The following is a 15,561-nucleotide window of genomic DNA, read 5'->3' on the forward strand; positions in this document are numbered from 1 at the left end:
ACCACTGTCCTAACGGAAAAGTGAACTTTTTGAAGAAATGCTGTCCCTTGGAATGAAGAGACGTGACAGTATTAAAAAGAAAGAAACACAAGAGTGTTCTCAGCTGCCAGTAGGAAACACTGGGATTAATATTCCTGTGCTTTCAGGGTATGAAGTGCTAAGTATCACTCTTTTCATAGTTTATTCTCGCTCATAATTTCCTGATTAATAACAATGGCACTTTATCCTGATAATCCCTCATAGCCAGACTTTGTAAACAAGAGATTTCATATGGAAAATATCAGATTTTTAAACACTTTTTGGGTAACAGCTCTACTGAGAGATTCACATACCAAATAACTTACCCACATAAAGTATCCAATTTTTTTTAAGTAAGCTCTCCACCCCAAGTGGGGCTTGAACTCATGGCTCTGAGATGAAGAGTCGCATGTCTGTTGACTGAGCCACCCAGGCGTCCCTTCAAGTGTCCACTTCAGTGTTTCTAGTATATTCAGTGAGTTGTGTGACCATCAGTACAACCAATCCTGTTACCACTTTTAAGTGAAGGGTTCTACATTAGCTAGTTTTAGGAAGCTACAGTGGATTTCATATCCCACCTTATATGTTATTTTTTTAACATTTTAATTTTTTTAATGTTTTATTCATTTTTGAGACAGAGAGAGACAGATCATGAGAGGGGGAGGGGCAGAGAGAGAAGGAGACACAGAACCGGAAGCAGGCTCCAGGCTCTGAGCTAGCTGTCAGCACAGAGCCTGATGCGGGGCTCGAACCCACGAACGTGAGATCTGACCTGAGCCGAAGCCGGAGGCTTACCCGACTGAGCCACCCAGGCGCCCCCTTATATGTTATTAAAGAAGACAAATTGGGGGCGCCTGGCTGGCTCAGCCGGTTGAGTGTCCAACACCGGCTCAGGTCATGATTTCATGGTGTGTGAATTCAAACCTTGTGTCCGGCTCTGTGCTGGCAGCTCAGAGCCTGGAGCCTGCTTTGGATTCTCTCTCTCTCTCTCTCTCTCTCTCTCTCTCTCTCTCTCTCTCTCCCTCCCTCCCTCCCCCACTCATACTGTGTCTCTCAAAAATAAATAAATGTTAAAAATTTTCAAAAAAAAGAAGGCAAATTGTTTTTAATCATGAAAGCATATTGTGTGTTTGTGTGTGTGTGTGTGTGTGTGTAGTGTAATCATTTCAGGTATAAATCAAAATGCAAAGGAGACAGTGTTGAGGATGACGGCGTACTGAAGTCTCTGAAGAAAAGTTTTATCTGTAAGATCAACTGGTTATTTTGTGACAATTTATAAAATTTAGTCAAATCTTTCAATATTTTAATTCTTTTTTAACAGTTTTCTTTTAACAGAACAGGAACGTGTATAAAAGTTTGTGTAAAATCCTATGATATAACAAATGATGACCAGAAGAAAAAGCTGGACTTTTTGAAGAAAGGAATACAACTGAATTATCAACATCACTGGTAGGTTTGGCATCTGAGATACCATGACTTAATCTTTCAAGTCCTTTCAGAAGTAGTTTTTTAAAAAAATGAACTAGGTTTTAAAAAAATTAAAAAAAATTTTAATCTTTATTTTTGAGAGAGGGAGAAAGAGTGCAAGCAGGGGAGGAACAGAGGGAGAGGCAAACGCAGAATCCAAACCTGGCTCCAAGCTCCGAGCCATTAGCACAGAGCTGGATGTGGGGCTTGAACTCACGAACCGCGAGATCATGACCTGAGCCCAAGTAGGGTACCCAACTGACGGAGCCACCCAGGCGCCCCTCAATTTTTTTTTAAGTTTAATTTGAGAGACACAGAGACAGCATGAGATGGGGAGGGGTAGAGAGATAGGGAGAGAGAGAGAATCCAAAGCAGGCCCTGCCCCATCAGCGCAGAGCAGAGGCAGGGCTTGGGCCATGTGAAATCATGACCTGAGCTGAAACCAAGAGTCGGATGCTTAACTGACTAAGCCACCCAGCTGCCTCTAAAAAAAAGTAGTTAAAAACATTTTTTTAATGTTTTTTAAAATTTATTTTTGACAGAGATACCATGAGCAGGGGAGGGTCGGAGAGAGAGGGAGACACAGAATCCGAAGACAGGCTCCAGGCTCGGAGCTAGCTGATAGCACAGAGCCTGACATGGGGCTCGAACCCACGAACCGTGAGATCATGACCTGAGCCGAAGTCAGACGCTCAACCGACTGAGCCACCCACGCGCCCCGAAAGTAGTTTTAATAGATCCTTGAAATTGTATACTATTTTTGGTGACTTCGATTAAAAATTTGAACTTAAATCCATGAAAGATGATGTAGGTATTGCTTGGTGTGAAATGCTTGGTAAATCTTTTATTTCTAACATATTTGTATTTAGGATTATTGATAACATGCCAGTAATATGGTGTCATAATACTAAAGATGGAAAAAAGTCCTGCACACCAGGATTTCCGATAGGATGTTTTATTACCCAGAGTGGCGAACCAAAACATGCTTGCCTTATCCACGTAAGTGTTGAGAACCTACTATAGAAATATAAGAATATTGCTTCACTTAGTAATTTGCTTTCTTGTATAGTCGCTTAGCAAGCATTGATGGGACACCTACCATCTTCTAGGTTTTGTGCTAAGTGTTGGGAATACAAACTCAAGTAGACGTGGCCTTTCTCCTGAGTAAGGAGATAAACCTGTAGACACATCCATACAATAGAATGTTCTATGATAGGAGACTGAGAGACAAGGAGGATATAATGGAGGGAGTGAAAAAGTAGTTGTGAGATTCATGGGTGGGTGAACGTTCCCAGGAGGGAAATAAGGGAAGTCTGAAACAGGATGCTACGACTGGGGGGCTGTGAGTAGGTGAGCGTGTCTGTGGCACAGGATTTGGGGCTGGAGAGGTGCAGCTAGAGATGATACTAAAAACGTGGCTGGGCCGGAGTTGGGTCACGGAGGGAGGTCCCGTGTGCGGTATTACCTCTTACAGTGCCTAATTTAGTCCGGAGAACAGCCCAGTTGCTAGGACCTGCTGCTGCCATTTTATAGATGATGACAGTCTCAGAGAGGGTAAGTGACATGACTGGAGGCCTACAGCTTGTCAAGTGCAGACGTAGGAATCCAACTCAGAGCTTTTTAGCTCGGACATCCCACTCACGCTGTGGGCCTTGTGGTTCTCTGGCAGTCCCCGACTGGGCCCTTGGGGAACAGGAGTGTCTTGGGCCTGCTACGGAGGCTGAGGAAGAGATTGAATGGCCATGAGAGAGCTCAGCAAGGCAGCACGGCTTTTCCTCTGTTTTACGTCTGGAGACTTGATGTGGGTCAGCGATGGGGACAGAGAGGAAGAGAGAAGGAAGAATATGGGGTGACTGCCCAGTTTTTCGCTTTGTTGTCTAACTGATGGTACTCTTTAAGTGTTTCTTTCCAGAGGAAAGGGCAGTGCTTCTTAAATTTCAGTCATCTGCGCATCATCTTGTTGATTTTTGCCCAATCTGAGGCACCTGTATTATTATTTATTTAAATTTTTTGAGTTTTATTATTTTTAGTAATCTCTACACCCAATGTGGGGACTGAATTCACAACCCTGGAATTGAAAGGTATATGCTTTACCAACTGAGCTAGCCAGGTGCCCCATTATTTATCCATTTTTAAAGAATGCTGGGGTGCCTGAGTGGCTCAGTCAGTTAAGAGTCCAACTTTGGCTTAGGTCGTGATTTCAAGGTTTGTGGGTTCAAGCCCCGCATCAGGCTCTGTGCTGATGGCTCAGAGCCTGGAGCCTGCTTCAGATTCTGTGTCTCCCTCTCTCTCTGCCCTTCTCCTGACTTGTGTTCTGTCTATCTCTGTTTCTCAAAAATAAAGGTAAAAGAAAAGAATTAAAAAATGTTTATTTAACTGGGGCACCTGGGTGGCTCAGTCAGTTGAGCGTTTGACTTCAGCTCAGGTCATGATCGCCCGGTTTGTGAGTTTGAGCCCTGTATCGGGCTTGCTGCTGTGAGCGGGGAGCCCCCTTCTGATCCTCTGCCCCCTTCTCTCTCTACCACTGCCCCCCATTCGTGCTCTCTCTCTCTCTCAAAAATAAACATGTTTATTTCTTTTGAGAGGGACAGAATCCCAAACAGGCTCCATGCTGTCAGTGCAGAACCCAAAGCAGGGCTCAATCCCACGAACCATGAGATCATGACCGAAGTTAAGAGATGGACACTTAGCCAACTGAGCCACTCATGCACCCCCTTCCCCCCTAACGTGTATGGCCTCCCCCAGGATCAACATTACTCACCAGAATGTGGTACATTTGTTACAACTGATGAACCTACACTTGTACACCATCATCACCCAGAGACCATAGTTTACAGTGGGGTTCATTCTTGGTGTTGTACATTTTGTGGGTTTGGACAAATGCATGATGACATGTAGCCAGTGTTATGGTATCGTTCTGAGTAGTTTCACTGCCCTACAAATGGGCTGGGGTCTGCTTTCTGCCTAGTCATCCCTCCCTGCCTTCCCCACCATGATGTCATTGTGTCTCTCTTTTTGTTGAGACACACAGATCCATGAATTCTTTAGAGGTTGTGTCTGCTGGAAACACGGGCACACGGAGTGAGCTCCCGTCAATCAGAAAGCAAAAGCCTTCTCCCCGGTAATGTCTGTCCAGCGCCCTCTACTGATGAAACTTTATTCAGTGGCAGCTGTCAAAGGAAAACCAAAGGGCCTAGAGGATTTTCACAGAGGCCAAAAGGAATGGATTTGGAGAGGAGGCGCAATATGACAATGACAGGCACACGTTACACGTGTGTACTGATCAAAACTGTGATGAAGGAGAGCCCTCTGCATCGCTCCAGGAATCTCTGTTTATTTGCTTCCTTCTGGTTTTCTGCCCCACACCATCTAGCCCATAAGCCTCCCTGGACTGTGAACTTGTTCTGTCAGCTGGAGGAGCCTGCAGGGCTCTGCCTGGGTACTCTTTCCTTGCTCCACGGCCTGGGAACTCTCCCTGGGAAGTAAGCTTGAGGCAGAAGTAGGGTTCGCCTTTTTCGTTACCTTTCTCTTGGTGATCACTCTCTTAACGTTCTTTGTTGTCTAAGGTCTAAAAACTGTTGTTTTCATATATTTTATTACCCTTTTTTTAGTTGTTTAAAATGAAAGGGTAAATATGGTCTCATGTTAGTCCATCATGTCAGGAGGAGGAATCCAAGTCCTTTGCTTTCTTTTTGCCTGCATTCCCTTGCTGTAACTTGGCCCCTTCTTTCTTTTTAACTTTTCAGAACCTCTTTGTTTTATTTTATTTTCTTAAACTTTTTTTTATTAATAGTTTATTACCAAGTTGGTTTCCATATAACACCCAGTCCTCTTCCCCACAAGTGCCCCTCTCCATGACCATCTCCCCACTTTCCCCTTTCCCCCTCCCTCTTCAGCCCTCAGCCCTCAGTTTGTTCTCAGGATTCAAAAGTCTCTCATGATTTGCCTCAGTCCCTCCCTTTCCCCAACTCTTATCCCCCCCTTTCCGCTTCCCATGGTCCCCTATTAGGTTTCTCCTGTTAGACCTATGAGTGCAAACATATGGTATCTGTCCTTCTCTGCCTGACTTATTTCATTTAGCATGACACCCTCTAGGTCCATCCACTTTCCTACAAATGGCCAGATTTCATTCTTTCTCATTGCCATCTAGTACTCCATTGTATATATAAACCACATCTTCTTGATCCATTCATCAGATGATGGACATTTAGGCCCTTTCCATGATTTGTCTATTATGGAAAGTGCTGCTATGAACATTGGGGTCCATGTGCCCCTATGCATCAGCACTTCTGTATCCCTTGGGTAAATCCCTAGCATTGCTATTGCTGGGTCATAAGGGATGTCTATTGATAGTTTTTTGAGGAAGCTTCACACTGTTTTCCAGAGCAGTTGTACCAGTTTACATTCCCCTCAACAGTGTAGGAAGGTGCCTGTTTCTCCACATCCTTGCCAGCATCTACAGTCTCTTGATTCATTCATTTTAGCCACTCTGACTGGTGTGAGGTCGTATCTCAGTGTGGTTTTGATTTGTATTTCCCTGATGCTGAGTGACGCTGAGCATTGTTTCATGAGTTTCTACAGCCAATGTGGGGCTTGAACTCACAACCCTGAGATTCAGAGTCACGTGCTCTACTGACTGAACCAGCCAGGCACCTCAGAACCTCTTTGTCTTACGTGTGTCTCTTGTATACAACATATTGTTGAGTTTTGCTTTGTAGCCTCTTCTGAAAACCCCTTTCCTCTTAATAAGGGAGTTAAACATTTACATTTACTGATTTAGTCTCAGTTCTGTTGTATTATTTTATGCTTTATTATTTTTATATCCTACATTTTTTGATTCTAAAACATATTTTCCCATATTTTAACGTTTATGAAATCAGGATGTGCCTCTTTCAGATGATGGCTTGTCAACGTTTAATTGGCAATGTTTTTTCCTAGCAGCACATAAAATAATGATGCTTTCTAATTGGTGACATTTAGGTTCTGTGAAGTATGTTTTTTTTTTAAAAGTAAGCTTCATGCTCACCATGGAGCCCGATGCGGGGCTTGAACTCACAACCCTGAATCAAGACCTGAGATCAAGAGTTGGATGCCTAACCAACTGAACCACCAAGGTGCCCGTGATATTTATTTATTAAATGTTTTATTTATTTTTGAGAGAAGGAGAGACAGCGCCAGCAGAGGAGGGTCAAGGAGAGAGGGAGATACAGAATTGGAAGATAGGCTCCAGGCTCTGAGCTGGCTGTCAGCCCAGAGCCCTATGTGGGGCTCGAACCCACAAACCATGAGGTCATGACCTGAGCCGAAGTTGAGCGCTTAATTGACTGAGCCACCCAGGCACCCCCCCATATTTATTTTTAAAGTATTTAAGTGATCTGCATTTTTAAAATTTGAACATGGTTGACACAATGTCACATTACTTTCATGTGTACAACTTAGCGATTTGGTGTTCTGAATTTTTATTGCTGTAATTCCTCTGATATTTAGGAAGTTTGTATTTTTGTTTTAGTCCCCTCATTTATACCTACTTATTAGTCACTTCTTCCTTTAGAGAGTCTCATGCAGTTTCACGATGCTGTGTCTAGTGACAGGTTTTTGTTTTGCTTTGTTTTTAATCTTTGTAACTTTTGAGTTTCCTGGATTGGTGCATTTTTTAATTTTTATTTTTCTATTTGGGGAGAGAGAATCTTAAGCAGGCTCTGCACTGATGCTGGGCTTGATCCCACAACCCTGGAATGATGATCTGAGCCAAAATCAAGAATCGGATGCTCACCTGGTGGAGCCACCCAGGTGCCCCTGGATTGGTGCTTTTTATCATTGCTGGAATTCTCAGTCATTGTCAGATATTTTCTTCTTTCCTTTTCAGACTCCAATTAAACCTATGTTAAATGTTTTTATTTTCTCCTCCATGTCTCTTAACCTCCCTTCTGTGTTTTCCATGTTTTTTCCTGTGCTGTGTTCTTCTGCCCTATCTTCTAGTCTATAAATTTTCTTCTTCACTTGTTTCTTCTTTTATAAACACAGGCATTCAGTGCACTTGGAATGAGCACTGGGTGTTGTATGTTAAGTGATGAATTACTAAGTTATTTCATCCATAAACAAACCTCAAGAATAGTGAAAAAAATAAACATAACCACCGATTTTTTATTTTAAGAGAGAGGGGGTGCACGTGAGAGAGGGGCAGAGGGAGAGACAGAGAGAATCGGGGGCTCACCCGAAGCGGGGTTCATATTTAACCAAAGTGGGGCTTGAGCTCATCTGAAGTGGGGCTCGTGCTTACCGAACATAGGCATTGAATTTTTAAAGAATTTTTAAATATTTATTTATTTTTGGGAGACAGAGAGACAGCAGGGGAGGGGCAGAGAGAGAGGGACACAGAATCTGAAGCAGACTCCAGGCTCTGAGCTGTCAGCACACAACCCTATGCAGGGCTCGAACCTATAAAGTTTGGGATCATGACGTGGGCCCGAAGTCAGAGGTTTAACCAACTGAACCACCCAGGCGCCCCTAGCCATTGAATTTTTAATTTCAGTAACTATTTTTTTCATTTCTGCAAGTTTTTAAAAAAGTTTTTATTTATTTATTTATTTATTTTGAGAGAGAAAGAGAGCACGTGCAAGCAGGGGAGGGGCAGAGGGAGGGGGAGAAAGAGAATCTTAAAGATGCCCCACACTGTGGGCGCGGAGCCCTATATGGGGCCTCAAACCCATGAATCACAAGAACATGACCTATGCCCGAAGTCAGAGGTTTAACCAACTGAGCCCTCCAGGCGCCCCTCTATTCTGCAAGTTTTACTTTTTCTTTGGCAAGTTTGCTAAGTCATTATTTTATGTGTTTCTATTTCATGCACGTGCGGTCATATTGTATTTTACTTTTTTAAGGATAACAAATGTAATTAACTTAATTTAAGCTTTATTTATTATTTTTTCTCATATAGTTAATTACAAAAAATTTTTTTACATTTATTTATTTTTTGAGAGATAGAGTGAGACAGAGCATGAGTGGGGAGGGTCAGAGAAAGAAGGAGACACAGAAGCCGAAGACAGACTCCAGGCTCTGAGCCAGCTGTCAGCCCAGAGCCCAATGTGGGGCTGGAACCAACTAACTATGAGATCGTGACCTGAGCCGAAGTTTGACGCTCAACTGATTGAGCCATCCAGGGGCTCCTCATATAGTTAATTTTAAATCTGCTTCTGATTATTCCTGGATCTGAAATCGCTGCAGGTTTGTTTCTGCCCGTTGTTGCTCAGGACACCCTTTCTCCTTGAGGGCTTCATGATTTTGACGAGATACACTGTTCTTAACAATTGTTTGTGGAATTTATTTGAGTCTTGGGGTCAAAGTACTTTCCTCCAGAGAGGATTTTCATTGACTTCTTCAAAGAGTTTTTGGGAAATACCAGTCTGGGACCCCCGGAAAGCGAATTCATGACTTGAATTTCCTGGGGCCACGTCGGTGATGGGAATCCAATCTGCGCATGTACGTTAGGGCGACTCCCCTTTTCTGTTTAGCACGGAGGCCATCTTCCCCGTGGTCCTTTGGGGGAGGAGAGAAGGCTTACTTCCTGTTTATCTTTACCCCGAGGGTATTGGTTTTGAGCGGGGTGGGTGGTCTCAGAGCCTTCTTACCTGGGAGGGCCGTCCTCCGAGGAGTTCTCTTCTCGCCTCTTTATTCCCTGAGGCTACACAACCCCAGAGTTTGCCCAGTTCAGGTGTCCTCAGGGCAATGGCAGCATCAGCGCTCCCCCACCCAGGTGACCTCTCTGGCTGCTTGCTTTCCCTCAGAATTTGACAAGGCAGTTCCTTTCTTTCTTGTCACCCCTGGTTTTTTTTTTTTTTGTTTGTTTTGTTTTTAATTTAAAAGACTTTATTTTGGGGGCACCTGGGTGGCTCAGTCAGTGAAAACATCGGACTTCGGCTCAGGTCTTCAGCTCAGGTCATGATCTCAGCCTACAGGAGCTCATGCAGCATCAGGTGAGCTCCAGCCCCGCTTCTCTCTCCCCACCCCAATGGCATTCTCTCTGCCCTCCTTCGCTTATGCCCTCTCTCTCTCTCAAAAAAAAAAAAAGAAAGAAGAAAAATTCATTTCCTGCTATGTGAAAAAAATTCATTTCCTGTTATATGAAAAAAAAAAGAAAACTAAGGAGAATAAAGACTGACATACAGAGGTTTATATGTGGCAAACTCTAAATTGCATCCCAATGGTTTTGGATCCAAATTCTCTTCTCTTGGCAATATACCAAACTACCTCTTGCAGTTTTTTGACCCCTGTATGATATTCAGTCTTAGGACATAGTTAAGAAGAAGCGCCGGGCACATAGCAGATGTTCAAAAATATTTGCTGAATGAATGGATGAATGAATGAGTGGAACAAAGTTCCCAGCCTTGTGCTCTACTGGGGAAAGCAATTGACTAGGGGATATAGACGTGTAAGTACACTGACTGCAATTTGATGTGGTCAGTGACTGAGATATGAGCCGAGTGCCACGAGAGCACAGAATAAAGGATTCTGCAGGGGAGGGGCAGAGAGAAGGAGAGACAGAATCCAAAACAGGCTCTGCACCCTCAGCACAAAACTCGATGCGGGGCTCGAACCCATGAACTGTGAGGTTGTGACCTGAGCCAAGATCAAGAGTCATGCAGAGCCATGATTCTTAATCTAGGAGTCTTGGATGTTGCAGGATACTCAATATGGTAACTGATAAGGTTCATTTGGACTCATTTTCTGAGGATTGAGGGGCCTGTAACAGCTCATATTTATTCAAGGCTTCCTATGCTAAGCACTGCACTAAGTACTTTACATACCTGATTCTATTTAGTCCTCAATAATTCTACGAGCAATCCTATTATTTTTATTTAGAAAACTTTTTTTAATGTTTTTTTATTTTTTTTTGAGAAATAGAGAGACAGTGCAAGCAGGGGAGGGCCAGAGAGAGAGGGAGACACAGAATCTGAAGCAGGCTCCAGGCTCTGAGCTGTCAGCATAGAGCCTGACAAGGGGCTGGAACCTACAAACCATGACATCTGACCTGAGCTGAAGCCGGACGCTTAACCAACTGAGCCACCCAGGCGCCCCTCGAAAACTTCTTAAAAGTAATATCTATACCCAACATGGGGCTCAAACTCATGATCCTGAAATCAGGAGTCACATACTATACTGACTGAGCCAGCCAGGTGTCCCTATTGTCCCCATTTTAAAAAGAGCCTGGGTGGCTCAGTCTGTTGAACATCCGACTCTTTTTTTTTTTAATTGAAAAAAAATTTTTAAATCTTTATTTATTTTTTGAGAGACAGAGAGAGACACTATGAGCAGGTAAGGATCAGAGAGAGAGGGAGATACAGAATCTGAAGCAGGCTCCAAGCTGTCAGCACAGAGCCTGACGTGGGGCTCAAACCCACGAACCCTGAGATCATGACCTGAGCCAAAGCCAGATGCTTAACCGACTGAGCCACCCAGGTGCCCCGAGCATCCGACTCTTGATACCGGCTCAGGTTATGATCTCATAGTTTGTGGGATCAGGTCCCACATGGGCCTCTGCGCGGGCAGCGTGGGGCCTGCTGGGGACTCCCTCCTCTTCTCTCTGCCAATCCACTGCACATGCACATTTTTCTGTCTCTCAAAGTAAATAAATAAACATTAACACATTTCTTAAAAAAATAAAAAGAGGAAACTGAGGGTCCGAGAGGTTAAACGATGTGTCTATGGCCACGTGGCTAGTAAACGGCTGTCTGATTGCAAAGCTCGCAAAGCCCTTCCTTTGCTAGGGCTGCTCTGAAGGCACACTACAAAATTGGTAGCTTAAAACAACAGAAATTCAAGGGCGCCTGGGTGGCTCAGTCGGTTAAGCCTCCAGCTTCGGCTCAGGTTGGATCTCACGTTCGTGGGTTCGAGCCCTGCGTCAGGCTCTGTGCTGACAGCTGGCTCAGAGCCGGGACCCTGTTTCCAGTTCTGTGTCTCCTTCTCTCTCTGCCCCTCCCCCTCTCATGCTCTATCTCTCTCTGTATCAAAAATAAATAAAACATTAAAAAAATGTAAAAACAACAGAAATTCATTGTCTCACAGTTCTGGAGACTAGAAGTTCAAGATCAAGGCGTCAGCAGCATTGGTTCCTTCTGAAGGTTCTGGGGGAAGACTGGTGGTTGCCAGAGGGGAGGGGGTGGGCAAAATAGATGCAGGGGATTAAGAGGTACAGCTTCCAGTTATAGAAAAAAGTACATTATGGAGATGAAAAGCGTGGAGAATATAGTCAACATTGTTATAGTGGATCTCATTGTTATTCCATGGTCAGATTTTCTATTTTTTAGTTTCTAAGCAAAGTTCAAACTTCTTTAAAATTTCTTTATCTTTTTGCAGTCTGAATTCAACAAAAGTAATACTTACTTCCTCTTCAACCACGTTGATATTACTATTACATATCACAGGGAAAGTGGAAGAAATTGGGGTCCCTCAAGATTGGTTTCTGCTCGACTTGAGCCCCAAAGGTAATTAGAGAATATCTTTTTTAATTAGCTCCATTAATTTAAAAATTAATTCAGTGCTGGCTCCGTGGCTTAGCTGGTTAAAGTGCGTGTTTAGTAAAAATTGATTCACAATATGGAAGTTCTCAACTAGAATTTTCATTTTTAGGATACACGTGTGGTGTCACCTTAGACATACAGTTTGAAAAATCAAATAGGTAATTTATTCCCTTCTAACTAGTTAGCATTTGAATAACATGCAATGTGGCTAAGAGACTAGACAGGTGACCTTTAATGTTTCAACTCTAAGATCCTTTGACACTATAGGATAAATTAGTACTCTTCAATTAAGACAGGTAGAGAGGGGAATATAGCACACAATGTATAAAATCATGGTCCATTACGGGAAAGGTATACAAAACTTGAAATATTAAGATGAAGAATTTGTCCTTTGAAACTTATGTGAAGTATATTAGAGGAGGCACATGTGATATGATTTTCTGAACCCAGAGCAAGGAATTAGGAAACTTAGATTTTAGTCTCGTCTCTCCTGATTCCATTTTGGAAGTGAAACCTAAGTTTGTAGAAATGAATCAGACTTCATTATTTTTTAAAAATTTTAAAAAAGTTCTTAAAATGTTTATTATTTTTGAGCATGAAGAGGGGAGGGGTAGAGAGAGAGAATGAGACAGAATCCAAAACAGGCTCCAGGCTCCAAGCTGTCAGCACAGAGCCTGATGCGGGGCTCAAACACACGAACTGGGAGATCATAACCTGAGCCGAAGTCGGACACTTAATTGACTGAGCCACCCAGGTGACCCTGAACTTTATTATTTTTAAGGCTACTACCCTATTTTATTTTAGACAAAGTTGTTCATCTGTCACAGATGATGCCCAAAGGGGAAAGAATAGTTAGAGAATGTACTGTGCCAAGCTTTTGACCAGGGGTCAGTTAACTTGACCTGTCATAGGCTTAATTTCCTCATCTGTGAAAGGGGAGGGCTGAATTAGGAGGTTTTTAAAAGATTTTAATGTTTTTTATTTATTTTTGAGAGAGAGAGAGAGAGAGAGAGAGAGAGAGAGAGAGAGAGAGAGACAGTGAGAGCAGGGGAAGGTCAGAGAGAGAGGGAGACATGGAATCCGAAGATAGGCTCCAGGCTCTGAGCTAGCTGTCAGCACAGAGCCTGATGCGGGGCGCCAACCCATGAACCGTGAGATCATGGTCTGAGCCAAAGTTGGATGTTCAGCCAACTGAGCCACGCAGGCGCCCCTGAATTAGGAGTTTCTAATATGGACCTTGATGTATCAAACTCTGGAAATTTTTATTGATGTGTATTTTTGTGGGGAAAAGGGCCTATAGATTTCATTAAACAGGCCCCAAATGGTGAAGAACACTGGTAGTTTCCAACTCTGGTTTACCTTAGTAAAAGATTATTCTTTTTTTTAAAAAATATAGTTTATTGTCAAATTGGTTTCCATATAACACCCAGTGCTCATCCCAACAAGTGCCCTCCTCAATGCCCATCACCCATTTTCTCCTCTCTCCCATCCCCCATCAACTCTCAGTTTGTTTTCAGTATTTAAGAGTCTCTCATGGTTTGCCTCCCTCCCTCTCTCCGACTATTTCCCCCTTCCCCTCCCCCAAGGTCCTCTTAAGTTTCTACTGTTCCACTTATGAGTGAAAACATATGGTATCTGTCCTTCTCTGCCTGACTTATTTCGCTTAGCGTATTACCCTCGAGGTCCATCCACTTTCCTACAAATGGCCAGATTTCATTCTTTCTCATTGCCATCTAGTACTCTATTGTATATATACACCACATCTTCTTGATCCACTCATCAGGTGATGGACATTTACACTCTTTCCATGTTTTGGCTATTGTTGACAGTGCCACTATGAACATTGGGGTACATGTGCCCCTATGCACCAGCACTTCTGTATCCCTTGGGTAAATCCCTAGCAGTGCTATTGCTGGGTCATAGGGGAGTTCTATGGAGAGTTTTCTGAGGAACCTCCACACTGTTTTCCAGAGCGGCTGCACCAGTTTACATTCCCCTCAACAGTGTAGGAGGGTGCCCGTCTCTCCACATCCTTGCCAGCATATATAGTCTCTTGATTTGTTCATTTTAACCACTCTTACTGGTGTGAGGTGGTATCTAAGTGTGGTTTTGATTTGTGTTTCCTTGATGATGAGTGATGCTGAGCATCGTTTCATGTGCCTGTAGGCCATCTGGATGTCCTCTTTGGAAAAGTGTCTGTTTATGTCTTCTGCCCATCTCTTCACTGCGTTATTTGTTTTTTGGGTGTGGAGTTTGGTGAGTTCCTTGTAGATTTTGGAAACTAGCCCTTTATCTGATATGCCATTTGCATTGTGTTTTCATTTAGGTACTGTACCCAGCTAATTTCCCTGATGGTTACCATAGTTGATCATTGCCTTTTCCTAGAATCACTTGCGTCATTTGGCTTTGGGAGTACCATACTTTACTGATTTTCTCCTGTCTCACTAGTTGCCTATCAGTCTTCCTATTTCTCCACCATCTCTGTATTGGAGGGCCCCAGGAATGAGTCTTTGAACTTTTTTCTCTTCTTTATATATGCTTACAGATTGGTAATCTTACCCTGGCTCATGGTGTTAGAGCTTACAATGACTCTTTGATCTGCAGACTTATATATCTAGCTGTCTATTTGACATGTTCATTTGGATGTCTAGGAGGCATTTCAAACTTAACATGACCAGAAATGTACTTCTTATCTTTCTTCCAACCAGTCTTTCCTAGTTTCCTTTCCTAGTTTTCCTAGTTGTCTTCTCTATCTCAGTAAATGACAACTGCATCCTTCCAGTTGCTCAGGCCCCCAATCTGTGGGTGCACCCTTGACTCCTCTTCATAATTCTTTATTCATACCCTGTATCCGTTCCAATCCTTTGGCAGGTCATGTGGCTCTCTTTTTAAAATATATTCAGGATCTGCCAGTTTTCATCATGTCCACCACTGTTATCTGGTCCAAGACATCATTATATCTCAAATGAATTATGGCAAAATCCTCACTGGTGTCTCTGGTGCTGCCCTGACCCCCAGCAGCCTCTTCACAATCATTCCTTCTGACATGTCAGCTCGCATCAACCCTCTGCTCAGAATCTTCCAGTGACTTCCCATCTCAGAGTAAAAGCTAAAGTTTTGAAAATGGCCTATAAGGCCTTATACAACCCACATGTAAGGCCAGTGGTTTAAAATAAGGCTCTTATATTAATTAGAGATCTTTGTTTTCAATGTTTTATTTATTTTTGAGAGAGAGACAACGTGAGCAGGGGAGGGTCAAAGAGAGGTTTTTAAAAAAATTTTAATATTTTTAATTTATTTTTGAGAGAGAGAGAGAGAGAGAGAGAGAGAGAGAAAGAGAGAGAGAGAGAGACAGTGAGGTAGAGCAGGGGAGGATCAAAGAGAGAGAGACACAGAATCCGAAGACAGGCTCCGGGCTCTGAGCTGTCAGCACAGAGCCCCATGTGGGGCTCCAACCCACAAACCGTGAGATCACGACCTGAGCTGAAGCCAGACGCCCAACTGACTGAGCCATCCAGGCGCCCCTGATTAGAGATCTTAATAGAGTTTTTGCCATATA

General features: G+C 43.2%; 1 protein-coding gene across 1 annotated transcript in view; it reads left to right on the forward strand.

The window, feature by feature from the left end:
- The window catches only part of LOC115283515 (transmembrane 9 superfamily member 2-like), an 86,863-nt gene that overhangs the window by 13,906 nt on the left and 57,396 nt on the right, over nt 1–15,561 (forward strand). The window contains exons 4-6 of the mRNA XM_029929708.1: nt 1,340–1,467; nt 2,355–2,484; nt 11,839–11,966. Of these exons, the coding sequence (XP_029785568.1) occupies nt 1,340–1,467; nt 2,355–2,484; nt 11,839–11,966 (386 nt within the window). The remainder of the gene's footprint in view (nt 1–1,339; nt 1,468–2,354; nt 2,485–11,838; nt 11,967–15,561) is intronic.

The sequence above is a fragment of the Suricata suricatta genome, chromosome X (assembly GCF_006229205.1).
Source record: "Suricata suricatta isolate VVHF042 chromosome X, meerkat_22Aug2017_6uvM2_HiC, whole genome shotgun sequence".
NCBI classification, from domain to species: Eukaryota; Metazoa; Chordata; class Mammalia; order Carnivora; family Herpestidae; genus Suricata; species Suricata suricatta.